Source organism: Perognathus longimembris, chromosome 5, assembly GCF_023159225.1.
Source record: "Perognathus longimembris pacificus isolate PPM17 chromosome 5, ASM2315922v1, whole genome shotgun sequence".
Classification (NCBI taxonomy): domain Eukaryota; kingdom Metazoa; phylum Chordata; class Mammalia; order Rodentia; family Heteromyidae; genus Perognathus; species Perognathus longimembris.
In genome coordinates, this window is record NC_063165.1 from 1,537,631 (window position 1) to 1,560,855 (window position 23,225).

Here is a 23,225-nt window from a genome sequence, read left to right on the forward strand (position 1 = left end):
AGTCCAAGGCCCAGGACTGGCAAAAAAAAAAAATGAGGATCACATGTTGCTGATATTTCAAGAAAATAAAAAGTAAAAAGCTGGGCACTGGTGGCTTGTGTCTGTCATCCTAGCTATTCAGGAGACTGAGATCTGAAAAGGAAGGAAGGAAGGGAGGAAGGAAGGAAGGAAGGAAGGAAGGAAGGAAGGAAGGAAGGAAGGAAGGAAGGAAGGGGGGAGGGAGGGAGGGAGGGAGGGAGGGAGGGAGGGAGGGAGGGAGGGAGGGAGGAAGGAAGGGAAGGATCACTCCTGGGGACTTGGTGTGCGCCGGTGGCCAGCAGCAGCCTCTTGGTAGTGTAGACAGCCTGTTGCTTGTGCGGCTTTCCCTAAGGGACCTTGAAGACAGTTTTCCAGCGTGTCTTCATGCCTCTGATCTTGTACTGACCCCTGGAGTTCTCTTCTGACGGGTCTGAAGAAAAACAGGCCTTAAGGGAGTTAATGACTGGGAAGACCGCAAGAGGGAGCTTCTCTCCCAAGTCCACTTCCTTGCCTTCCAGTTCCTGCCCCAGCCAGTCCCATGTCTCCCATGAGAGTGGGTTGGCTCTAATCAACCACGCGATCTCATTGGTCAGCTCCTCCCAAGTTTGTACGGCACAAAGATCTGAAACATCCAATCCAGTATTTTGGAGCGTGAACCTCAGAATCTTAAAAGACGAGTCACTCCATCTACTTTGGCTCTGCCCCATCGTTCCCTACTGATGGGGGGACTACACACCCAGAAAATATGATCCAAGGGCTTGCCGGTAGCTCTAAGTCTATGTTTCCCGTGGGCTCTTCGCCCCATGTTGTGGCACCAATTTGTAGGGCCCTCTCACCCTCGCACGTATTCCCCCGTCCCACTGGTGGAAAAACTGGGGTACGGCCTACATGAAAGCCTTGGATGTGTGTAGTCGCGATGATGCCCACCCACCCTCTTACGCTTAAATGAGGACGCAGGACACACAGGCGTTCTCGGGGAAAGCTTCTCGGATTTCCAACGATTTAATCAGGGGAGGGGTTTATATGACAGTAACGGCAGCAGGAAGGTGAGGGATCTGCAGTGACTAGCTAGACACTAGTGACAGGCTGATCTGAGCTGTCCATCCAAGGGCGGCATCATAGGACCTCCTCCATGGGCTAACATCACATCCCACAGGACCGCCCCCTGGGTTCTGCCCGGCGCCATTTTGGCATACATGTGCTCCGAGACGGGAGGCAGGGCTGGTTAGAGCTACCCTTTCCGGTTCCAGACCTGGGAGGGGGTAGGAGTGGCTACCAGCCACGCAGCCCCAGGGCGGGAGAAGAGGCGGCCTCTCAGGACCGCCTCTCAATGCCAAGCCGATGCCCAACAGCGCGGTTCTGGCCCAGCGGAGCCAGGGCAGCACCAGGCTCTGCCTGCCTAACCTCGCAGCTGCACCCCGCCGGGCATGGACAGAGAAAAGAGCACAGTTGGAATCGCTGTCACCTCTGGAGGTGTGACTGCAGGTGGTATGCCATGGGAAGCTCATTCCATGACACGCTGACCGACGTGGATCCAAGATCAGGACATGCAGCTGGCTGCCTGCGGCGGAGCGGGCACGGGATGGGGCCCGCGTGGGGAGGGCGAGCTGGGAGAGGGCCCAGAGGACAGCAAGCAGGCGGGACACACAGGGGGGCTTGAGGGGGGGGCCCTGGCCCCACAGCACCCACCATGGTTCAGAACAGAAGCCGAGCCCCAGGCTGCCGTGTGGCTGTGGAGGAGTGGCTGGCCTCCATCTTTGCCAAGCATAGAACCTGCTGGCCCAGGCCAAGGACGGGGCAAGGAGCAGACACAGAGTGGGACTCGGGAGAGGTGGGTGGCAAGACGCTGTCCAGAGCTTGAGGCAGGGGCTAGGCATGGCCCCCTCAGACTTAGTGGCTCTGGTGCTCACTAGCACCCTGTTCTCTGGTCCCTGCCGGCTGCAACTGTCCTGCAGACAGGGGCGGGGCAGGTGAGGGCTTTGGACCATGACCACAAGAGAACGGTGGTCAGTGGAAGGATGGTGGCTCAGAAGGCTCAAGATGACCAAGACAGGTACCACCACGGAATACCAAGCACCACCGCTCCTGGAGCACAGCCTAGGCACACAGTTGACTGACCATAGACGGACCCGCAGGGGACAGACGGACAGACAGATGGATGGGCGGACAGATGACAGGCAGAGAGCAGTAGATAGAGCGATGACACACAGTCCCATCTGTCCACTGGCATGCCTGCCGGGTGCTGCCCCTGGGCACAGACCCTGGCTGGTGGTAAACAAGCTGGACAACATCCCAGCACACAAACATCACTAATGACAGCCAGGGGCCTCTTGCCAGCAGGAAGGGGAAGCTGGGGGCCAGGACAACAGCCCCGGAGGGATATAAAAGCCAGCGGCCACTGTACCCACACACACACTCACACACACACGCACACACACACCCACACTTCCTCCTCCCAGCCCAGCCCAGCCCGCCATGGCCGCCTCCACCATGTCCGTCTGCTCCGACGCCTGCACCAACGCCTCCTGGCAGGTGGACGACTGCCCAGAGAGCTGCTGCGAGCCCTGCTGCTGCCCGCAGTCTAGCTGCCAGCCCTGCGGCTGCGCCCCCGCCCCCGGCCTGACCCTCCTCTGCTCCCCGGCCAGCTGTGTGTGCAGCCCCTGCTGCCAGTCTGTCTGCACCAGCTGCTGCACGCCCTGCTGCTGCCCGCAGTCTAGCTGCCAGCCCTGCGGCTGCACCGGCTCACCCTGCCAGCAGGCCTGCTGTGAGCCCGTGTGCTGCAGGCCCATGTGCTGCAGGCCCGTGTGCTGCACGCCTGTGTGCTGCAGGCCCGTGTGCTGCAGGCCCGTGTGCTGCACGCCCGTGTGCTGCACGCCCGTGTGCGGTGGGGCTTCCTCCGGCTGCTGCCAGCCCTGCAGCTGCACCTGCTCTCCCTGCCAGCCGTCCTCCAGCGTGTCCCTGCTGTGCAGGCCCGTGTGCAGGCCGGCCTGCGGGGCGCCCGCCTCCTGCGGCTGCGCCCCCTGCTGCCAGCCCAGCTGCTGCCGCCCCTCGGCCTCCTGTGTCTCCCTGCTGTGCCGCCCCGCCTGCTCCCGCCCAGCCTGCTGTGGCCAGACAGCTTGCTGCTGATGGGCGCGGCCCAGGGCCAGTGGGCATTTCCCTACCAGGACAGCGTGCAGATATGTGCTTCCTGTTCACTGTGCTGACCCAATCATCTCCTCTCTCCTCTCTCCTCCCTCCTCTCTTCCCTTCTCTCCCTCTGGGTCATTGTCCTCCCTCTCACTTCCTCTTTTCTCTGTCATGTGACCTTGATTTCCATCATCATCACCAATAAACTCACTGATCACCATGTCTCCTCCTGTCCTTGTTGTGGGTCACAGGGTTTGAGCAGACATCAGCCCCTCAGACCACTGATTCTAGGGAAAAAAAGGTGGACTCAGGACCACGTCCAGTTGATAGGGGAGCTGCCTTGTGAAACCCCACCATTCAGAGCCCACCCTTAGCCACTGAGCAATGACCCCCCCCCAACATGAGTGATGCTGGCTGAGGCTGGGACCCCCCCCAAGGGAGCCCAACTCTGTGACCAACACAGGCCCCCATCATTCCAAGGGCCATGATGGCGCCCCAGGAGGTGCCCCCACAGAGGTGTGACATTCATGCTGGCCGTGTCCAGCAGAACTCCTGGGCCAGCCTCAGTAGTATGAATGTGCCAGGACCCTGCCACGCATCCCAGGAATGCACGATGTCCGCACCGAGGCAACCAGGGCTGGACAGAGGAAGAGGAAGAGGTAGGAAGAAGCAGAAGTGACACGTGTGGCTAGACACGCAGCAAAATCCACCTGCTTCCCACAGCGGGAGCACCTCACACCCACGCCAGGAGCACCTCACACCCACACAGGGGCTAACACTTCAGGCTCCACTTGCAGGCGTGTCCAGCTGCTAGCTCTCCTGTAGTCACTGCTGTGTGTTGTGAACGCTCCCAGTTTGCTGGAATTTTCTCCTGTGGAGGGCACCCCACCTCGCACTTTGTTTTGTTATCTAGATGTCTGATTGTGTCTTGTATCATTTTATGTATTATTTGTGCTATTCCTGGGACTTGAACTCAGGGCCTGGGCGCTGTCACTGAGCTTTTGTGCTCAAGGCTAGTGCTCTACCACTGGAGCCACAAGGACACTTCCAATTTTCTGGTGATTAATTGAAGATAAGAGTCTCTTGGACTTTCCTGCCCGGTTGACTTTGAACTCTGATCCTCAGATCTCAGCCTCCAGAGTAGCTAGGATTACAGGTGTGAGCCACTGGCACCCAGCTTGTGTCTTAGGTTATTTTAAAGAAAGATCTCCCTTATCTTTGCTTAATATGCTTAATTTGTTTTGTTTTCCTAATTCTGGAGCATGAGGAATATAATGGGTGCTGCTCGGTGACACGTCTGCTCGGTGGACACTAGTGAGTGCTGCTTGGTGACTGTGCTTGATGGACATTTCCTCTGTGGTGGATTTGAGTAGGTCCTTGACATGGTGGCTCTTTTGTTCTTTGCAGTCTTGTGAGGGTTACTTTGTTCTAGGGTGTTCTAGGGTGTTCTAGGGTACTGGGATTTTGCCCAGGACCAGAAAAAGAGAGAGGGAGGAGGGAGGGAGGGAAGGAGGGATGGAGAGAAAGAGAGAGAGAGAAGAATAGAGAGAAAGGAAGGGAGGGAGGGAAAGAGAGAGGAAGAGAAGAAGGAAGGGAGGGAGGGAGGGAGGGAGGGAGGGAGGGAAGGAAGGAAGGAAGGAAGGAAGGAAGGAAGGAAGGAAGGAAGGAAGGAAGGAAGGAAGGAAGGAAGGGAGGGAGGGAGGGAGGGAAGGAGGAAGGGAAGGAGTAAACAGAACTGTCCTCAGAGGTAGTGGCACTATTTTCATCCCCACTGGGTGAGCACCGGCTGTGCTACATTCTTGCCAACATTTGCTGCTGTCAGGGCTTTGGATTTTGGCCACATCAATAGGCTTGTAGTGTGTCAAGTTGTTACTTTCATTTGTACTTCTCAAATGATGTACCATCTTCACATACACATTTCTGCCACCTGTGTATCTTCTTTGGTGAAGTGTTTATTCACTGTTCTCTTATAATTAGTTTTAAGAGTTCTTCATAATTGTGGGTAGCAGCATTATCAGACATATCTCTTGCAAACATTTTTCTCTGACTTCTCTTTTCTTCCCCTTGGTTTATTTCTTGATTTCAATTAAAATTGCTCCAACCAAGACAAATCCCTTCCAGTTTGTCCATTAGAGAAGTCTGAAGATGTTTAAAGATGAGGGGAAAAAAGATAATACTACAAAGCTCCTTCCACAACTCACTGGGGGTCAGCAATACACTGAAGTCCAAACCTAGAGCGTTTCAAAAAACCATAGAGCAGAATAAGGTGTTGCAACAAGGCTGGTTCCTTCCCAGGAGTGCAAGGCTAGTTCAATCCTCGAAAATCAATAAATACAACCAGAAAAGGAAAGAATGTGGTGATACAAATGGGTACTCTGGGAAAGTACAGAATTCAACATCAAGTCATGATTTGTAAATTTGTTCTTTATGAACTAGGAATATATGGACGAAAGTTTACCCTGTAACTCGATACAAAGCATTTCATAAAGACTCACAGCCTGTGGAGACCCATGCCTCCCAGTTCCTTGGAAGGTGGAGACCAAAGTTCAAGGACAGCCTTGGCAAAAAAGTTAGTGAGGAGCCATCTGCATCAACAAGCTGGGTGCAGTTGTACAGACCTGTGACCACAGCTGTTTAAGAGGCTGTAAAGAAGAGCACTGCCATCCAAGGTCAGCCCTCAGCAAAGCACACAAGATCCTTCCTGAGAAAATAACATAAAGCAAAAAGATATGGGACATGAATCAGTGGTAGAACCCCTGCCTAGCAAGCACAAGGCTCTGAGTTCAAATCCAGCGCTGTCAAAAGAAGGAGGAGGAGGGGGACGAGGACTCATAGCTAACGTCTTTTCAGAGGTAAAATTAAGAAGTCTTTCCACTAAGGATAGACCCCTGCCGCCCCACAGCCCACAAAGGGCCGCCCAGTGAGATAGGGAGAGGGAAAGAAGCAAAAAGCTATGTTCTGGAAGGCAGAAGTCTGTTGTGCCTGTGCAGGAAGCCTGGCTGGCCTTGGGAATGGACAGATCCCAGCAAGGTGGAAGGATGTGAACTGAAAATAACAAAAGCAACAGACCAATTCTATTCCTGGGGTTGGTAGTTAGCAGTTGGGGTTTGATGTTTCTGTTTCAAAAATCTGACTTACACTAGAATAATACGTGACAATTCTGATATGAACCATGAAAACCCAGGAGGAATAAATCAAATGAGATATAAATAATCACGGGCTGTGGGTGGATGATGCCACACCCAGAAAAGACAATCCTGACCTCCAGGTCATCTGCAGTGAGAGAGAGGGAGAGAGCGAGGGAGGGAGGGAGAGAGGGAGGAAAGGGAGGGAGGGGAGAAAAGAAATGTAAGCCTTAAACAATACCTTATACCTCATACTCAATGTAAAAACTAAATCAGGCCTGGCCATTGGCCTAAATGTAAAATGTGGAAATGTTTGCCTTTTAGGAGGAAAACTGTGTAGCTTTTTTGGGGGTGGGAGCAAGTACTAGGGCTTGAACACAGGCTCTGGGCACTATCCCTGAGCTTTCTTTGCTCAAAGCTGGTGCTCTACCACTTGAGCCGCAGCTCTAGTTCTGGCTTTTGGTTTATTGGAGGTAAGAGTCTCATAGACTTTCCTGCCTGGGCTGGCTTTGAACTGTGACCAGCCTCCTGAGTAGCTGGGATGACAGGCGTGAGCCACCAGCACTTGACATTCTATATGGCCTGTGTTAAGACAAAATTCTTAGGAGCAACACCACACATCACATAAAAGGAAAGAAAGGTTGAGTAGTTGACTTCATCATTATTAAACTCTTTTGTTCACTAAAATACAGCTAAAGCAATGGAACACCAGGTCAGACTAGTAGAAAATGTGTGACTCACTGACCAAGGTAGTCGTATCCAAACCATGACGGCACACCCATTTTCATGGCTGACGTTGAAGGAGGACGTGGAGACCTCGGGAGGGAATGGGAAGGGCTGCCGCTACAGAACAATCTGGAAAATGGGCACCTCGCTGGTCATCCGGACAAGCAACCCAGAAAGGCAGCCGGAACCACTGCGCACCTGCTCAAATGGCCAACATTCAAAAGAAAACAACTGGCAAGCTGGAGTGCTGGTAAGGGTGCCCGGCGCCCAGACGCCTGCAGCCTGTGGGCGGAAACGTGGGATGGCACAGCCCCTGGAGAGCAGCCTGGCAGTCTCCGGGCAGCTACACCGCCGGCCTTGTGACCCAACAGGCCCACTCGCGGGGACTTGCTCTGGAGAAATGAAAACTCGTGACCGTGCACAATGCTGTTGCTAGAAGCTCAGCGCGCAGTCAGGAGTCAAGCACTGACGGGGACCTGTGGCGCTCCGCCCGTGAGCAATGACAAACTCGCTCGCGGGTTCCCAGGGCGTTTGGCCAAGCCGGAGAGGCCAGACTCAAAGAAAGGCTGCCAGCTGTGCGCTCCCTCCTCACGTTCTGCCCGTCAGATGCCAGCTGTGCCGCGTGGTAGAAAGAGTGTGGGCGAGGAGGGACTCTCTGTACGAAAGCACTTTGGGGAGGTGGGGTTCCTGGTGCTGTGGTGGTCCACACGGGACTGTGCGCTTGTCAGAACTCAGAACCGCACCCCTCCACGCGGCTGAGGCGTGGGTGGGGGTGGGGGGCACAGGTCAGGGGGCAGGTGCCGGAGTGCCACCTAACAAGGAAGGACTGCGTCGCGCTTTCTCCTCGTTGTCTTTCTTTCTACTTCCTCCGCGCTGTGTCTTGTTCGGCGGGACTGTGTGTGTTCCCAGAGCTCCTGTGGCTGTCACATCTGGAGGGCCTTCGTCTCCCTTGCTCCGGGCCGGGGGCTGGAGTGGCGGTTCTGCCATCCTCCCGTTGACAGTGGGGATTTCCTCCGCTTCTTGCACGTCAGACCCCTGGGCTCCGGGGCTAACGCGGGGTGTGGATCTCTTTCTGGAGCTTGTAGGGCTTTCCTTCTGTGCTGGGGCTGGGGTGGTGAGAGGGCACGGTCCTTTCCCATGTCTCCAGGGGCCTGTGGGTTAGGGAGACGCTCACAGCTCCCTTCCTAAAAGGCCTGTCCTCTAGAAGAATCGACCTCCTTCGCGTTCTCCTTTGTCTGCACCTCTGCCAGTCCACGCTGGACTTGACAACTTAGGTCTCTTGCCACTGTTCCCCCGCCCTTCTTCCCACCTTCTCGGGGGTCACCCGCCCTGTCTGCGGCCCCCGCGGTCCCCGTCTGCGCAGCCCCGTGCACCGCTGCAGCTCTGAACTGTAGCTCGGGGCAGGACGGGCTCTCCCGGGCCCTCACCTCCCCGGCAGAGCACGGGCGTCCTGCCCACGGAGGGGCACGGCCCTGCGGGTAGGGGAAACGCTTGCCGAGAAGATCAAACACAGAGGAGCGCAGCCACGCAGCCCTCAGCCCTCCACAGGTGTTGGTGCTTGGCCGGCACAACAACGCTTTGTGTAAACACACCAGGATTAATAAGGACCCAGAGCCCAGCTCAAAACAGCAACAAGGAAGGGGAAGCGTGGGGAGAACCCAGCTGAAAACACACCTGGCCGGATATAAAAGCCCAGGAGCCCAGAGCACCTCACACTCACACACACACACACACACACACACACACACACACACACACACCCCTTCACCTCCTCCTCCCAGCCCAGCCCGCCATGGCCGCCTCCACCATGTCCGTCTGCTCCGACGCCTGCACCAACGCCTCCTGGCAGGTGGACGACTGCCCAGAGAGCTGCTGCGAGCCCTGCTGCTGCCCGCAGTCTAGCTGCCAGCCCTGCGGCTGCGCCCCCGCCCCCGGCCTGACCCTCCTCTGCTCCCCGGCCAGCTGTGTGTGCAGCCCCTGCTGCCAGTCCGTCTGCACCAGCTGCTGCACGCCCTGCTGCTGCCCGCAGTCTAGCTGCCAGCCCTGCGGCTGCACCGGCTCGCCCTGCCAGCAGGCCAGCTGTGAGCCCGTGTGCTGCAGGCCCATGTGCTGCAGGCCCGTGTGCTGCACGCCCATGTGCTGCACGCCTGTGTGCTGCACGCCCATGTGCTGCACACCCGTGTGCTGCAGGCCCGTGTGCGGTGGGGCTTCCTCCGGCTGCTGCCAGCCCTGCGGCTGCACCTGCCCGCCCTGCCCGCCGTCCTCCAGCGTGTCCCTGCTGTGCAGGCCCGTGTGCAGGCCGGCCTGCGGGGCGCCCGCCTCCCGCGGCTGCGCCCCCTGCTGCCAGCCCAGCTGCTGCCGCCCCGCAGCCTCCTGTGTCTCCCTGCTGTGCCGCCCCGCCTGCTCCTGCCCGGCCTGCGGCCCCCACACATCCTGCTGCTGACGGGCGCGGCCGGGCCAAGGCGCAGGTGGCTCCTCCATGCCCCCCATCCACTCCTGACCTGGATTGGGGGGCTGCTCCTTCACACCCCCCCCACAGGAGCCTCACACGTCCACTGTGCTGACCTGGCCCCCTCCCCCTCTCCCTCCTACTCTCCATTCCCCACAGCACCCCTTGCCCTTGGCTCCCGCCTGCCAGCAACTCCTGGACTCCAATAAACTCGCTGCCAGGTCACACTCGTGGCAGGCATTTCTATCACTCATTTCCAGAACATTCCCTCGAACAAAAAAAAAAAAATACAGGAGCTCTGCCTCCATTAAGTTCTAATTCCCTCTTCCCTTCCCAGATCCTCCTGGGCTTACTGCCCTTGCACAGTGTCCTCCGGACTCCCTCGTGATGTAGCGCGTGGGAGTGCCCTTCTTTTTAGGGCTGAGTAGTATTCCACTGCATGAACACCGGCCCATTTGCCTGCCGTGAGCAGCTGCAGTAATGCACCCGGGCCTGCGTCGGCTCCTCGGAGCACAGCCCGGAAGCCGGAGGGCTCTGGGTCTCTTTGCGGTCTGTGGTTGAGGACCCACCGGGCAGGCTCCCCGGGCGCCGCAGGGCATGAGGGTGTCGGGGCCTGCAGGGCGGGCAGGGCAGGACAGGGCAGGGCAGGGCAGGCAGGGCAGGCAGGGCAGGGCAGGGCAGGGCAGGAAGGGCAGTGCAGGGCAGGGCAGGGCAGGACAGGGCAGGGCAGGGCAGGCAGGGCAGGCAGGGCAGGGCAGGGCAGGGCAGGAAGGGCAGTGCAGGGCAGGGCAGGGCAGGCAGGGCAGGGCAGGGCAGGACAGGGCAGGCAGGGCAGGGCAGGGCAGGGCAGGGCAGCGCAGGGCAGGGCAGGGCAGGCAGGGCAGCGTAGGGCAGGCAGGGCAGCACAGGGCGGGACAGGGCAGGGCAGGGCAGCGCAGGGCAGGGCAGGGCAGGGCAGGGCAGCGTAGGGCAGGGCAGGGCAGCTTAGGGCAGGGCAGGGCAGCGTAGGGCAGGCCCCCCGCCCCGCCCACTGGCTGGGAGGAAGGCCGCCATTCCGAGCCTGGGAGGAGCCTCTGGTTCCCCTCCTGCCAGTGCTCCCGAGCTGGGTCCTCCAGAGGGTCTCCCGGCCTGACCCCCCCCCATGTCTCCCCAGCACCGGCTCTGCCCAGGCCTCACCCCCACCCACCGAGCTCCCTCATTCCCCGCCCTCCCCAGCACCCCCCCACTCGCCCGCCCCCTGCTCGCTCCCACCCTCCTGCCCTCGGCCCCACCCTCTCCTGCAGCCGCGCCCCCCCTTCCTGTGCTATCGGCCCTGCTCTTCCGCTCCATCATGAGGCCCCCCCCTCCTCGATCCTCCCCTCCTCTCTCATGGGCCCCCTCCGGGCCCGCCCTCCTCGCCCATTCACCCACCCCTCTCCTGTCAGCCCTGCCCCGTTTCTCCTGTCCTATTGGCCCTGCCATCCGGCTTACTCCGCCCCTCCTTACTCCTAGTCCCGCCCCCTCCTGTCAATCTTATCCCTGCTTTACGTCCTGACCCCGCCCCCATTAGCCCCGCCCTCTCCCCGCCCCGCCTCCCCATTGGCCCCACCCGCCTCTCCCATTGGCCCCTCCCCTTCCGTGGCCCCTCCCCTCCCCCCGTTGCCCCGCCCCGCCCCTCCCGTTGCCCCGCCCCCCCGGGCCCGCCCCTGACCCACCCCGGCTCTCCGCAGAGGACCGAGTACCTGCTGTCGGTGGTGGCGGAGGAGCGGGACGCGCTGCTGCTCGGCCTGCGGTTCTCGTCCACCCAGCTGCACTTCCTGTTCCTGGGCGCGGACGCGGCGGGCGCCTGGCAGACCCGCGTGTCCTTCCGCAGCGCGGGCCTGGCCGACAGCCGCTGGCACACCCTGGTCCTGGCCGTGTCGCAGGGCTCCTTCTCCCTCACCACGGACTGCGGCCTCCCCGTGGACATGTAGGTACCGGCCCGGCCCGGGGATCCCGCGGGGGGCCTGCGTGGGGACGGGGACGGGACGGGGACGGGGCAGAGCCGGGCACACCCTGCGGAGGACAGGGCCCTGGTGCCCGGGGCGGCGGGCGCCCAAGCCCAGCGATCCCCGCGCCCCGCGCCCCCGCGCGTGGGGCCGGCTCACCTTCCCCCTGCCCCGCCCTCCGGAACGCACCACACACGAGCCCCGCCCCCCACAGCTCAGGAGCGCCCCCCACCCGAGCCCCCCCCCCCCGCCAGCTCAGGAGCGCCCCACACCCGAGCCCCCCCCCCGCCAGCTCAGGAGCGCCCCACACCGGATCCTCCCCCCCAGCTCAGGAGCACCCCACACCGGATCCTCCCCCCCTAGCTCAAGAGCGCCCCACACCCAAGCCCCCCCAGCTCAGGAGCACCCCATACCCGAGCCCCCCACAGCTCAGGAGCGCCCCACACCCAAGCCTGCCCAGCTCAGGAGCGCCCCACACCTGATTGTCCCCACAGCTCAGGAGCGCCCCACACCCGAGCCCCCCCCCCCCCCGCCAGCTCAGGAGCGCCCCACACCCGAGCCCCCCCCAACTCAGGAGCAGGAGCGCACCACACCCAAACCCTCCCCGCCCCCCCAGCTCAGGCCCTGGGAAAATCGGCGCCCTCCCGGGTTCTGCAGCCTGGGGCTGCGCGCCGCCCAGTAAGGGCTGGTGAGGCCCCCTCCCTCCGGGCCGGGCTGCCCAGTGCCCCCTCCTCACCCTCCTCACCGGAGATGTGGGATTCCGTCTTCCCAAAGCCCAGGCCGGGCGCACGGCCCCTGTGTGCGCACCACGACCTCTGCAGCAGGTTCTGCTCCCGGCCTTGCCTGGCCCTCTGCCCCCGGCACTCCGGCTGCCCTTGGCAGTGACCTGGGGACGCGCTGAGTCCACAGTGGAGCCCCGACCCTTACAAACGACTGTTTATAGTCACGCTGCCCTGACCCCGAGTTGTTACTGTCAGAGGTGCCTGCTTCCTGTTTTGTTGCTAAGAGACTCACTTCATAATGAAGGAACCCGGTCTTGATGTATTTTCCGTTTTGTTTTGTTTGTTTGGATGGGACTGGGGTTTGACTCGGAGATCTTCTGCTTGCTGTGCTACTGGAGCAAGGCCCGCAGCCCTTTCTGCTCTAGATTTCTCAGATGGGTGTTTTGCCCATGGCCAGTCTGGACCTTGATCTTCCTACCTATGCCTCCCGCATAGCCTGGGTCACAGACATGCACCCCCATACTCAGAACTTCACCAGGGGTGCCATGAATTTTCAAGCGCCAAGAGAAGGGGAGCCCCGCCGGCTGGCTGCTCTGGGCCAGCAGGGTCCTGAGCAATGGCGTGCAGGCTGGAAGTCCGTGTGGCTGGACTAAAGTGTCACCTGACTCCTGGGTTTGCCCCAGCACTGGTGACAATGGGGCGGTGGCACCTGAGGCCCAGAAATCACTCATCTGGCTTGCCAACGTTCCCCCAATGAGCAAGTCCCTCCGCGGCTTGCAGAACGGACTTCCTGCTGGAGACCCCAACGTGGGGCTTCCTGGAGGAATTGGGGCAGCGTCCAGGGAAAGCAAGGCAGCCCCCCGGGGGGGGAAGGGCAGGAGTGTGGCCACCCCCAGGAGGGGTCTACAGCAGTGGCAGCTGGGGAATGAGTCAGGGAGCCGCGTGGGCCGAGGCCTGGTGGAGGCAGCTGTCCGCGGCACCCAGCTGCTCAGTGATGGCCGTGCTGTGAAATCGGGCTTTCTGGAACAGCAGGACGGAGCTGACCTTTGCATGGCTGCTGAAGCCCGATGGTCAAGCTGGGGGGGTGCGGGGGGGGAGCAGGTGCTGGGGGAGTGGGAAGTGCACTCCGGCAGGATGTGGGCCTGAAGGGGCCTGCTTTCTGCTTTCCTCCCAGAGGTTCCGGCCACTGTGTTCCGTGGCCGGATTCACCCGGCCGCACCCAAACCAAGACCAGCTCTGCCCATCGCTCGGGGGGCTTCAGGGCGCCTTTCTCCAGAGTCACGGCCTGCAGTGCTCAGGGGGGAGCGGCGGGCAGGGGACCCTGGCAGGTGGGGGCCGCTAGAGGCTCACCGTGGGGGGCTGGGGGGGGAAGAGCCACCAAGCATCCCCGTGCCCTGGGAAGACTCCTGTCCTGGGGGGAAATGGCCCCCATCGCATCCTCCCCCATACATCACCCCCTCCCCTGCGTCCTGCCCTCCCCATCACATCACACCCTCCTCCTCCCCCGCCACATCCACCCCCAAGGCGCGCCCTCCCCCACGCTGCCCCCCGTACCCCACCCTCCCCCGCGTCACACCCTCAGGTGCCCGTGAACGCCTACTTACCTGGGAGCAAGGTGCTTGAATTGAGTCCAGATGAGACTTACAGAGCAGGGGAGCACCTGGTGGGGCTCTGGGGGGGAGAGGAGGCCGGGAGAGGGGAGGAGGAGGCTGGGAGGAGGGGGAGGAGCCCAGGGAGAGGGGCGCACCAGCGCCCCGGGCTCAGACCGAGGACACGTGTCTGTGGTTTCGGTGCGGCGGCCCGGGACCGGGCCCAGTCCTCATGGACCTTGTGTAATCGATCCAGGGCACAGCCCTGGCTCTCCGGTGACTCAACTGTCCGCTGATGTTTCCAGAATGGCGGACGTGTCCTTCCCGGACACGCTCTCGGTGCGAGGAGCCCGGTTCTTCATCGGCAGCAGGCGGAGAAGCAAAGGCTTGTTCACCGTACGTGGGGCGCCCCCCCTCCCCGCTCCCCCGGGCTCGGGGGCCGGGCCCCCACAGGCCCTGCTTTGGTGGAGGGGTTGTCGCCTGTGCTCACGGGGTCTCTACCACATCCTGTCCTGAGTCCCTCCGGGCCCTGCGAGGGACCTCCCTTGGGAGGCCCACCCCACCCCACACTCCCAGCAGACCTGCCGCCCCTGCTCGCTGCCGTCCCGGGGGGTGAGGGGCGGGAGCTCTGTCCCCCGAGAGTCACGGCCGTGGCTCGCCGTGGCGTCCGCAGCGCGTGGAGCACGCCCGACCCGTGGCGGAGCTCCGTGCCCATGCGCCCCGCACGGGCTGCAGGGGTGGAGCGCCGGGAGGGGCAGAGGGCAGCAGGCAGGGAGAGGCCCTTAGATGGCCCTGGGTAGAGGGGCGGATGGACAGGTGGACTGGCAGTGGGGACTGGACACGATCTAGTTCACGTGGAAACCCCATGCGTGGAACAGAGCGCAGCGTTTGGCTGGGGTCCCCGTGGTCTTCCTGACAAGGGACTCGCGGGCTCCTTAGCTCTGCAGGAGTTTCTACTCCTGCGTCCCCCGGCCCCGGGTCCGGGGCCCCAGCAGCTGGGGTCCGAGCTAACACTCCTGCGTCCCCCGGGTCCGGGGCCCCAGCAGCTGGGGTCTGGGCTTCGACTCCCGCGTCCCCCGGGTCCGGGGCCCCAGCAGCTGGGGTCCGAGCTAACACTCCTGCGTCCCCCGGGTCCGGGGCCCCAGCAGCTGGGGTCCGAGCTAACACTCCTGCGTCCCCCGGGTCCGGGGCCCCAGCAGCTGGGGTCTGAGCGCCGCCCTCCTCCCCGCAGGGCCTTGTGAGGCAGCTGGTTGTTCTGCCCGGCTCCGATGCCACCCCCAGCCTGTGCCCCAGCAGGAACGCCCATCTGGCTGAGCTGTCTATCCCGCCAGCACTACAGGGGTTCCCAGGAAAGCCGGACGATAACGAGGTGCTGAAATATCCCTATGGTTAGTAGGTGAGGCCATAGCACCCCACCCCGGGGAGACACGTGAGAGAGCTGGGGGGGCTGTCCCTGGCTCTGTGGGCGCTGTCCCTGGCTCTGCGGGGGGCTGTCCCTGGCTCTCTGGAGGGCTGTCCCTGGCTCTGTTGGGGGGCTGTCCCTGGCTCTGCGGGGGGCTGTCTCTGGCTCTGCGGGGGGCTGTCTCTGGCTCTGCGGGGGGCTGTCTCTGGCTCTGTGGGGGGCTGTCCCTGGCTCTCTGGAGGGCTGTCCCTGGCTCTGCGGGGGGCTGTCCTCTCAACTGCCTTGTCTACTGCTGGCTGGGGGTACTTGTCACCTTGGCTAGCAGGGTGCTCAGGGCCACCCTACAACGCAGACGGCGCCTCCAGGCAGGCCAGAGCCACCCACCCCCTCCTCCCAGGGCCCTGCCTGGCCTGCCCTGGCCAAACCCTTCTCCCTTCCTGGGCTCACTTCAGAAACGTCCTTCTGTGGAACCCAGAGCCTCAGTGGGCAGCCCCCTCCCGGCCCCCTCCCAAAGTCAGCTCTGCCCCGCGCCGTTCCACGATCCACCTGCCCAGGCCGGGTGTCTCCTGGACAGGTGCTCCCTGGTGGGTCTGCACGTGGGTCCCGCGTGGAGCCTCCGCGTGGCAGCTTTATTAAAACCCCGCCTCGGCTGCAGAGAACCGAGAGCCCCTCCCACAGCGCCCGCAACCCCGAGGGGGACGTGAGGGGCTCGTCCAGGCCGTGAGCCGCGCAAAGCTGGCAGCGGGGCGGGTGCGCCCACAGCCCGGAGACACGGGACACGGCCGCCCGCGGGGAGGGGCCCCGGCACAGAGCGTGCCGCACGCCCCCGCGTAGCCGGAACGATGGGGGGCCCTGCGGGGGCCGGCTCTCCTCCCTGCTGCCTGACAGCAGCCCCCTGCTCTCTGGTCTCCCACAGAAGCCAACCTGCGGGTGACGCTGGGCGCGCAGCCCCCGTGCTCGCAGGCCGAGGAGGCCCAGTTCTGGTTTGACGCCGTCCGGAGGGGGCTGTACCTGTGCACCAGCAGCCAGTGGGTCTCCGTGTTGCCAGGTGAGGCTGTCCCGAAGAGGGGGTGCACACACCCTGAGCGGACGGGGGCCCCGTCCCCACACCGCGGGTCCTCCTACCTCCCACACCCCCACACCGCGGGTCTCCCCCACCTGGCGGTGGCAGGGAGCGGGAGCCGATCCCCACGGGGCACGCGGGAGCCCGGCCTCTGCGGCCTGCACCCTGCACGGGGCCGCGGCCCCTGGGAGCGAGGAGTCTCGGGGCCCGTTTGGACCTGGACACCGCGTGCTGGGCTCCCTCCCTGCCCGCGCTAACCCAGTCGCTCTCTCCCCCTCACAAGCCAAGGCCAGGCTGGACTACGTGGAGGAGCACCAGAGCCTGTTCACCAGCTCGGAGACGCTGGGCGTGGAGGCCTTCCGCATCCCCGGGGCGGGGCTGTTCGTGGCCACGGCCAATCGGAAAGCCAGGTCCACCATCTACAAGTGGACGGACGGGAAGTTCGTGTCCTATCAGAGCGTGCGCACCCACCAGGCGCAGTCCTGGCGCCATTTCACCATCGGGAGGAAGGCGAGTCCGGGCGGGCCACCTCTCCTCCCCGCCGCCGCGGTCAGGGCCGGGTTCCTCCGCGTTCCCTGGGCCGGCGCGCGGCGGTGAACTCGGCTCCCGGTCACAGCGGGGCGTGGAAGACGCGCCACGCGAGGAGGCGGGGCCCTGCCAAGACGCTGCCCGTCAGCGCAGAGCCGTCACCAGCCGATGGAAGCCCGGCGGGGCGCGCGGAGATCCACGCGGCGTGGAAACGGCCCGCGCCTCCCCCCACCGGCGCTGAGGACTCGGGACGGCGAGCAGCCAGCGCGGGCCAGGCCGGGGCGGCAGGGGGCGGAGCGCCGGCCCACCTGCGTGGAGAGCGGGCCCTGAGCAGCGGGCCCAGGGCGCCGGATCCAGTGCTGAGGGCGAGCGCTCGGTCCTCTCCAGTGCTGACGGCGAGGGCTCGGTCCTCTCCAGTGCTGAGGGGAGAGCTCGGTCCTCTCCAGTGCTGAGGGCGAGTGCTCAGTCCTCTCCCAGTGCTGACTCGGTCCTCTCCAGTGCTGAGGGCGAGTGCTCGGTCCTCTCCAGTGCTGAGGGCGAGTGCTCGTCCTCTCCAGTGCTGAGGGGAGAGCTCGGTCCTCTCCAGTGCTGAGGGCGAGTGCTCAGTCCTCTCCCAGTGCTGACTCGGTCCTCTCCAGTGCTGAGGGCGAGTGCTCGGTCCTCTCCAGTGCTGAGGGCGAGGGCTCAGTCCTCTCCAGTGCTGACTCGGTCCTCTCCAGTGCTGAGAGCGAGTGCTCAGTCCTCTCCTGGCTCCAGTACTGAGAGCGAGTACTCGGTCCTCTCCAGTGCTGAGGGCGAGTGCTCGTCCTCTCCAGTGCTGAGGGCGAGTGCTCGTCCTCTCCAGTGCTGAGGGGAGAGCTCGGTCCTCTCCAGTGCTGAGGGCGAGTGCTCAGTCCTCTCCCAGTGCTGACTCGGTCCTCTCCAGTGCTGAGGGCGAGTGCTCAGTCCTCTCCAGTGCTGTGGGTGAGAGCTCAGTCCTCTCCTGTGCTGAGAGCGAGTGCTCGGTCCTCTCCAGTGCTGAGGGCGAGCGCTCGGTCCTCTCCAGTGCTGACGGCGAGGGCTCAGTCCTCTCCCAGTGCTGACTCGGTCCTCTCCAGTGCTGAGGGCGAGGGCTCAGTCCTCTCCAGTGCTGAGAGCGAGTGCTCGGTCCTCTCCAGTGCTGAGAGCGAGTGCTCGGTCCTCTCCAGTGCTGAGGGCGAGTGCTCGGTCCTCTCCAGTGCTGACGGCGAGGGCTCAGTCCTCTCCCAGTGCTGACTCGGTCCTCTCCAGTGCTGAGGGCGAGTGCTCAGTCCTCTCCAGTGCTGTGGGTGAGAGCTCTGTCCTCTCCTGTGCTGAGAGCGAGTGCTCGTTCCTCTCCAGTGCTGAGAGCGAGGGCTTGGTCCTCTCCAGTGCTGTGGGTGAGAGCTCTGTCCTCTCCAGTGCTGAGAGCGAGTGCTCGGTCCTCTCCAGTGCTCAGAGCGAGCGCTCGGTCCTCTCCAGTGCTGACGGCGAGGGCTCAGTCCTCTCCCAGTGCTGACTCGGTCCTCTCCAGTGCTGAGGGCGAGGGCTCAGTCCTCTCCAGTGCTGACTCGGTCCTCTCCAGTGCTGAGGGCGAGGGCTCAGTCCTCTCCAGTGCTGACTCGGTCCTCTCCAGTGCTGAGGGCGAGGGCTCAGTCCTCTCCAGTGCTGACTCGGTCCTCTCCAGTGCTGAGGGCGAGGGCTCAGTCCTCTCCAGTGCTGACTCGGTCCTCTCCAGTGCTGTGGGTGAGAGCTCAGTCCTCTCCAGTGCTGAGAGCGAGGGCTCGGTCCTCTCCAGTACTGAGGGCGAGTGCTCAGTCCTCTCCAGTGCTGTGGGTGAGAGCTCAGTCCTCTCCAGTGCTGAGAGCGAGGGCTCGGTCCTCTCCAGTGCTGTGGGTGAGAGCTCTGTCCTCTCCTGTGCTGAGAGCGAGGGCTCGGTCCTCTCCAGTGCTCAGAGCGAGTGCTCGTTCCTCTCCAGTGCTGAGAGCGAGGGCTTGGTCCTCTCCAGTGCTCAGGGCGAGTGCTCGGTCCTCTCCAGTGCTGACGGCGAGGGCTCAGTCCTCTCCCAGTGCTGAGAGGGAGAGCTCGGTCCTCTCCAGTGCTGACTTGGTCCTCTCCAGTGCTGAGGGCGAGTGCTCAGTCCTCTCCAGTGCTGACGGCGAGCGCTCAGTCCTCTCCAGTGCTGACGGCGAGGGCTCAGTCCTCTCCCAGTGCTGAGGGCGAGGGCTCGGTCCTCTCCAGTGCTGTGGGCGAGTGCTCGGTCCTCTCCAGTGCTGAGAGCGAGTGCTCGGTCCTCTCCCGGCTCCAGTGCTGAGGGCGAGTGCTCGGTCCTCTCCAGTGCTGAGGGCGAGGGCTCAGTCCTCTCCAGTGCTGTGGGCGAGTGCTCAGTCCTCTCCAGTGCTGAGGGCGAGGGCTCGGTCCTCCAGTGCTGTGGGCGAGTGCTCGGTCCTCTCCAGTGCTGAGAGCGAGTGCTTGGTCCTCTCCAGTGCTGAGAGCGAGTGCTCAGTCCTCTCCTGGCTCCAGTACTGAGAGCGAGTACTCGGTCCTCTCCAGTGCTGAGAGCGAGTGCTCGGTCCTCTCCCGGCTCCAGTGCTGAGGGAGAGTGCTTGGTCCTCTCCGGCTCCTTCTGTGCCCTGGCCTCCGAGGGCCTTGTCCTAGACACAGCGTCCCTCCCTGTCCCCCACACGCGGGTGTTGCGCAGAGCTGGGCCTGGCCCGGACGCCGGGGGTGGGCTGGCCACTGGTCAGAGCAGCCTGACGTGGTCAGCCCCTGCAGCCATCAGAGCAGCCTGACGTGGTCAGCCCCTGCAGCCATCAGAGCAGCCTGACGTGGTCAGCCCCTGCAGCCATCAGAGCAGCCTGACGTGGTCAGCCCCTGCAGCCATCAGAGCAGCCTGACGTGGTCAGCCCCTGCTCCGGTCAGAGCAGCCTGACGTGGTCAGCCCCTGCTCCGGTCAGAGCAGCCTGACGTGGTCAGCCCCTGCTCCAGTCAGAGCAGCCTGACGTGGTCAGCCCCTGCAGCCATCAGAGCAGCCTGACGTGGTCAGCCCCTGCTCCAGTCAGAGCAGCCTGACGTGGTCAGCCCCTGCAGCCGTCAGAGCAGCCTGACGTGGTCAGCCCCTGCAGCCGTCAGAGCAGCCTGACGTGGTCGGCCCCTGCTCCGATCAGAGTGGGACTGACCTGGTTCTCCTTTTTCAGATCTTCCTGGCTGTGGCTAACTTTGGACCAAATGAAAAGGGCCAGGAGTTCTCGGTGATTTACAACTGGAGCCCCAGAAAGCAGAAGTTCGTCCTGTACCAGAGGATTGCCACCCACAGCGCCCGGGACTGGGAGGCCTTCGAGCTGGACGGGGAGCACTTCCTGGCAGTGGCCAACCACCGGGAAGGTAGGGCAGCTGTGCCTGCAGCCCAGACGGCACGGACGGCCTGGGGCCGGGGCCCTCTCCTCTCATTAAGAGAAACGTGCAGGCATTTGTGACGCATGCCTGTAACCCGGCGCCTACAAGGCCGAGGCAGGAGCACTGCACATTTGAGGCCAGGCCACATAGTGAGACCCTGTCAAAACGAAAGGAAGAAGAAAAGGAGGAGGAAGGGATGAAGAGGAAGGAAGGAAGGAAGGTGGAAAGGAGGAAGTAGGGGAGGGAGGGAGAGAAGCAAGGAAGGAAGGAGAGAGGGAGGAGGAAGGAAGGAAGAAGGAAAGGAAAGGGAGGTAAGGAAGGGAGGGAGGAAGAGAGAAGGAAGAAAGGAAGAAGGAAGGGAGAAGGAAAGGAGGAAGGAAGGGAAGGAGAGAGGGAGAGAGAGAAGGGAGGAGGAAGGAAGGAAGAAGGAAAGGAGAGGGAGGGAAGGAAGGGAGGGAGGAAGAGAGAAGGAAGAAAGGAAGAAGGAAAGGAGGAAGGAAGAGAAGGAGAGAGGGAGAGAGAGAAGGAAGGAGAGAGGGAGGAGGAAGGAAGGGGGAAGTAAAGGAGGAAGTAGGGGAGGGAGGGAAGGAGAGAAGGAAGGAAGGAGAGAGGGAGGAGGAAGGAAGGGAGAAGGAAAGGAGAGGGAGGGAAGGGCAGCAGGGTGAAGGAAGGAAGGGCGAGTTGTGAGTTGTGCCTCGCCCATTTCCGGGAGAGACCGGCATTTAGACCTTGGGGTCCGCACACAAACTCCTGCCCGCCTGCCTGGTCGGGGGAGCCGCAGAAGACGGGAGCCACCGAACCCCAGCGTGCGCTCTGCACCCTGGCTGCCCTCCTGAGTGGAAAACAGCCAGTGTCCTCGGGGGTCCTCGGGGGTCCTCGGGGGTCCTCGGGGGTCCTGGGGGTCTGGCTGTCAGGAGTGAGCAAGGACACAGTAGCCGCCACCGAGAAGGGTGGCGTGACTGTCTGGGGGCTACGGAGGGGCGGGATCCGGAAGATGCCCGTGTCCCACGTCCCTGAGGGCGGGTCCCCATTCCGGGCACACCACGGCAGAGGTCAGGTCGGGGTGTGGGGGGGGCAGCCTGGCGGGGGCCGAGAGGTCTGGCTCGCATTCCGGGCACACCACGGCAGAGGTCGGGGCGGGGTGGGGTGTGGGGGGGCAGCCTGGCGGGGGCCGGAGGTCTGGCTCCCGGGCCCTGCTCCTGCCGTGCAGAGCGGGTGGCCGGTGAGAGTCTCCAGGCCTGGCCCTCGGGGCTGCGTGGCAGTCACCCTGCAGGGCCTCCGGCCCATCCTCCGGGGGCCACACAGCTTTGGCCCACGTGTGTGCGCGGCCCACGGGGAAGGCCCGTGCAGGCCTGAGGCCATCCCACTGAAGCCACGGGACCCAGGCACCAGGCCGGGGCGTCCCGGGCCAGCGCTCCAGCAGAGCAGGCCTGCGGGCAGCCGGGCGTGGGGGAGGGGCCACGGGGGAGCACTGTCAGGGAGCACCATGAGGGAGGTGTTGTCAGGGAGCTCTGCTGAGGGAGGGGCACCTGACAGGTGTCCTGACAGTCCTCCCTGCTCCCCGACAGTCCTCCTCCATGGGGCTCCCTGACAGTCCTCCCTGCTCCCTGACAGTCCTCCTCCATGGTGCTCCCCGACAGTCCTCCTCCATGGTGTTCCCTGACAGTCCTCCCTGCTCCCTGACAGTCCTCCTCCATGGGGCTCCCTGACAGTCCTCCCTGCTCCCCGACAGTCCTTCTTCATGATGCTCCCTAACAGTCCTCCTCTACACTGCTCCCTGACAGTCCTCCCTGCTCCCTGACAGTGCTCCTCCATGATGCTCCCTGGTAGTCCTCCCTGCTCCCTGACAGTCCTCCTCATGGTGCTCCCTGACAGTCCTCCTCCGCGGTGCTCCCCGACAGTCCTCCCCTGGAGGTGCTCTTGGGGACCGCTGTGGGGGGAGGCCCCGGAGGCCCGCCCACGGCCGCGAGGGCCAGGGCGCGGTGACTCGGAGGAGGGGCCACCCCGGCTGGGCGGGAGGGCGCGCGTCTCCCGGCAAGGGCGGCGTCCGGTCGGCCGGGTGGGGCCGGGCGGCCACGTCCGCCCCCGCCCCACACGGAGCCCGGTTCCAGGCGACAACCACAACATCGACAGCGTGATCTACAAGTGGAGCCCCGGCAGCCGGCGCTTCGAGGCCAACCAGAGCATCGCCACGTCGGGCGCCTACGACTGGGAGTTCTTCACGGTGGGGCCCTACTCCTTCCTGGCGGTGGCCAACACCTTCAACGGCACCTCCACGCGCCTGCACTCCCACCTCTACATCTGGCTGGTGGGCGCCTTCCGGCTCTTCCAGTCCTTCCTGGTAAGATCCGCGTCCCCCGCGCGTCTGCGGCGGTGCCCGCCGGCCCGGGCACCCCCGCACCCTGGATCCTGGGCCGGCCCGGGCCTCCACCGGCCCGGGCCCCTTCGCGGGAGCACAGCCCCGGGGCCGAGGAGGGGCGGGGCTCAGGCAGGCCCGGCCATCCCCCCGTTGCCCCCCCGCTGCAGCCCACGGCGCTGGGGACTCACCGCCCGGTTCCAGGGACAGGACCGTCACGGAGGCGGTCGCGGGCGGGCCGAGCACGGGGTCAGGGGTCAGCCCCAGAGGACGCGGACGCCGAGGCCCTGTGGGGAGGGAGGGAGGTCTAGCGCTGCCCTGCGGTGCTGGTGAGGGGCGCGTCCTGGGCCGGGTGCTTGTGTCTACACGCGTCCTGAACCGGGTGCTTGTGTCTACACGCGTCCTGAACCGGGTGCTTGTGTCTACACGCGTCCTGGGCCGGGTGCTTGTGTCTACACGCGTCCTGGGCCGGGTGCTTGTGTCTACACGCGTCCTGGGCCGGGTGCTTGTGTCTACACGCGTCCTGGGCCCGGGTGCTTGTGTCTACACGCGTCCTGGGCCGGGTGCTTGTGTCTACACGCGTCCTGGGCCGGGTGCTTGTGTCTACACGCGTCCTGTGGGCACCTGCGGACGAGCCCCGGGAAGCCAGTGAGGCCGGGCCTGCTTCTTGTCTTTCCTTCCTCGCGGAGTGCAGGCAGGACGGGGGTCCCTGCACCAGGGCTGGGTGAAGGGGTGACGCACCGTCTCCTCCCCCGCGGGGC

The 23,225-nt window shown here is 63.6% G+C and overlaps 4 protein-coding genes and 1 pseudogene across 4 annotated transcripts in view; 4 read left to right on the top strand and 1 right to left on the bottom strand.

Moving 5' to 3' along the window:
* Positions 1 to 265: 265 nt before the first annotated feature.
* On the top strand, positions 266 to 387 carry LOC125352092 (annotated as a pseudogene).
* A 2,106-nt stretch (positions 388 to 2,493) lies between these two features.
* On the top strand, positions 2,494 to 3,144 carry LOC125351398 (keratin-associated protein 10-3-like). The gene has a single exon (XM_048346108.1). The coding sequence runs from the start codon at positions 2,494 to 2,496 to the stop codon at positions 3,142 to 3,144; it is 651 nt and encodes a 216-aa protein (XP_048202065.1).
* A 5,643-nt stretch (positions 3,145 to 8,787) lies between these two features.
* Positions 8,788 to 9,438, top strand: LOC125351579 (keratin-associated protein 10-3-like). Its single transcript, XM_048346435.1, has 2 exons — positions 8,788 to 9,065; positions 9,111 to 9,438. The coding sequence occupies exons 1-2, from the start codon at positions 8,788 to 8,790 to the stop codon at positions 9,436 to 9,438; spliced, it is 606 nt and encodes a 201-aa protein (XP_048202392.1).
* Positions 9,439 to 9,924: 486 nt separating this feature from the next.
* Positions 9,925 to 16,157, top strand: Tspear (thrombospondin type laminin G domain and EAR repeats). Its single transcript, XM_048346437.1, has 5 exons — positions 9,925 to 9,993; positions 11,154 to 11,392; positions 14,028 to 14,118; positions 14,954 to 15,118; positions 16,041 to 16,157. Exons 1-4 carry the CDS (start codon positions 9,925 to 9,927, stop codon positions 15,113 to 15,115), a joined length of 561 nt encoding a protein of 186 aa, XP_048202394.1. The 3' UTR covers positions 15,116 to 15,118; positions 16,041 to 16,157.
* Trpm2 (transient receptor potential cation channel subfamily M member 2) overlaps positions 15,639 to 23,225 on the bottom strand; it is a 50,874-nt gene continuing 43,287 nt past the window's right edge. The window contains 1 exon segment of the mRNA XM_048346438.1: positions 15,639 to 15,690. Within this exon segment, the coding sequence (XP_048202395.1) occupies positions 15,639 to 15,690 (52 nt within the window).

Excerpts from the sequence above, each read along its gene's own strand:
- Tspear (XM_048346437.1), top strand. The coding sequence starts at position 9,925 with ATGCACCCGGGCCTGCGTCGGCTCCTCGGAGCACAGCCCGGAAGCCGG. Across the intron at positions 9,994-11,153 it reads GGGCTCTGGGTCTCTTTGCG|AGGACCGAGTACCTGCTGTC; the intron begins GTCTGTGGTTGA and ends GGCTCTCCGCAG. Across the intron at positions 14,119-14,953 it reads GAAGCAAAGGCTTGTTCACC|GGCCTTGTGAGGCAGCTGGT; the intron begins GTACGTGGGGCG and ends TCCTCCCCGCAG.
- LOC125351398 (XM_048346108.1), top strand. The coding sequence starts at position 2,494 with ATGGCCGCCTCCACCATGTCCGTCTGCTCCGACGCCTGCACCAACGCC.
- LOC125351579 (XM_048346435.1), top strand. The coding sequence starts at position 8,788 with ATGGCCGCCTCCACCATGTCCGTCTGCTCCGACGCCTGCACCAACGCC. Across the intron at positions 9,066-9,110 it reads TGCACCGGCTCGCCCTGCCA|GCCCGTGTGCTGCACGCCCA; the intron begins GCAGGCCAGCTG and ends CATGTGCTGCAG.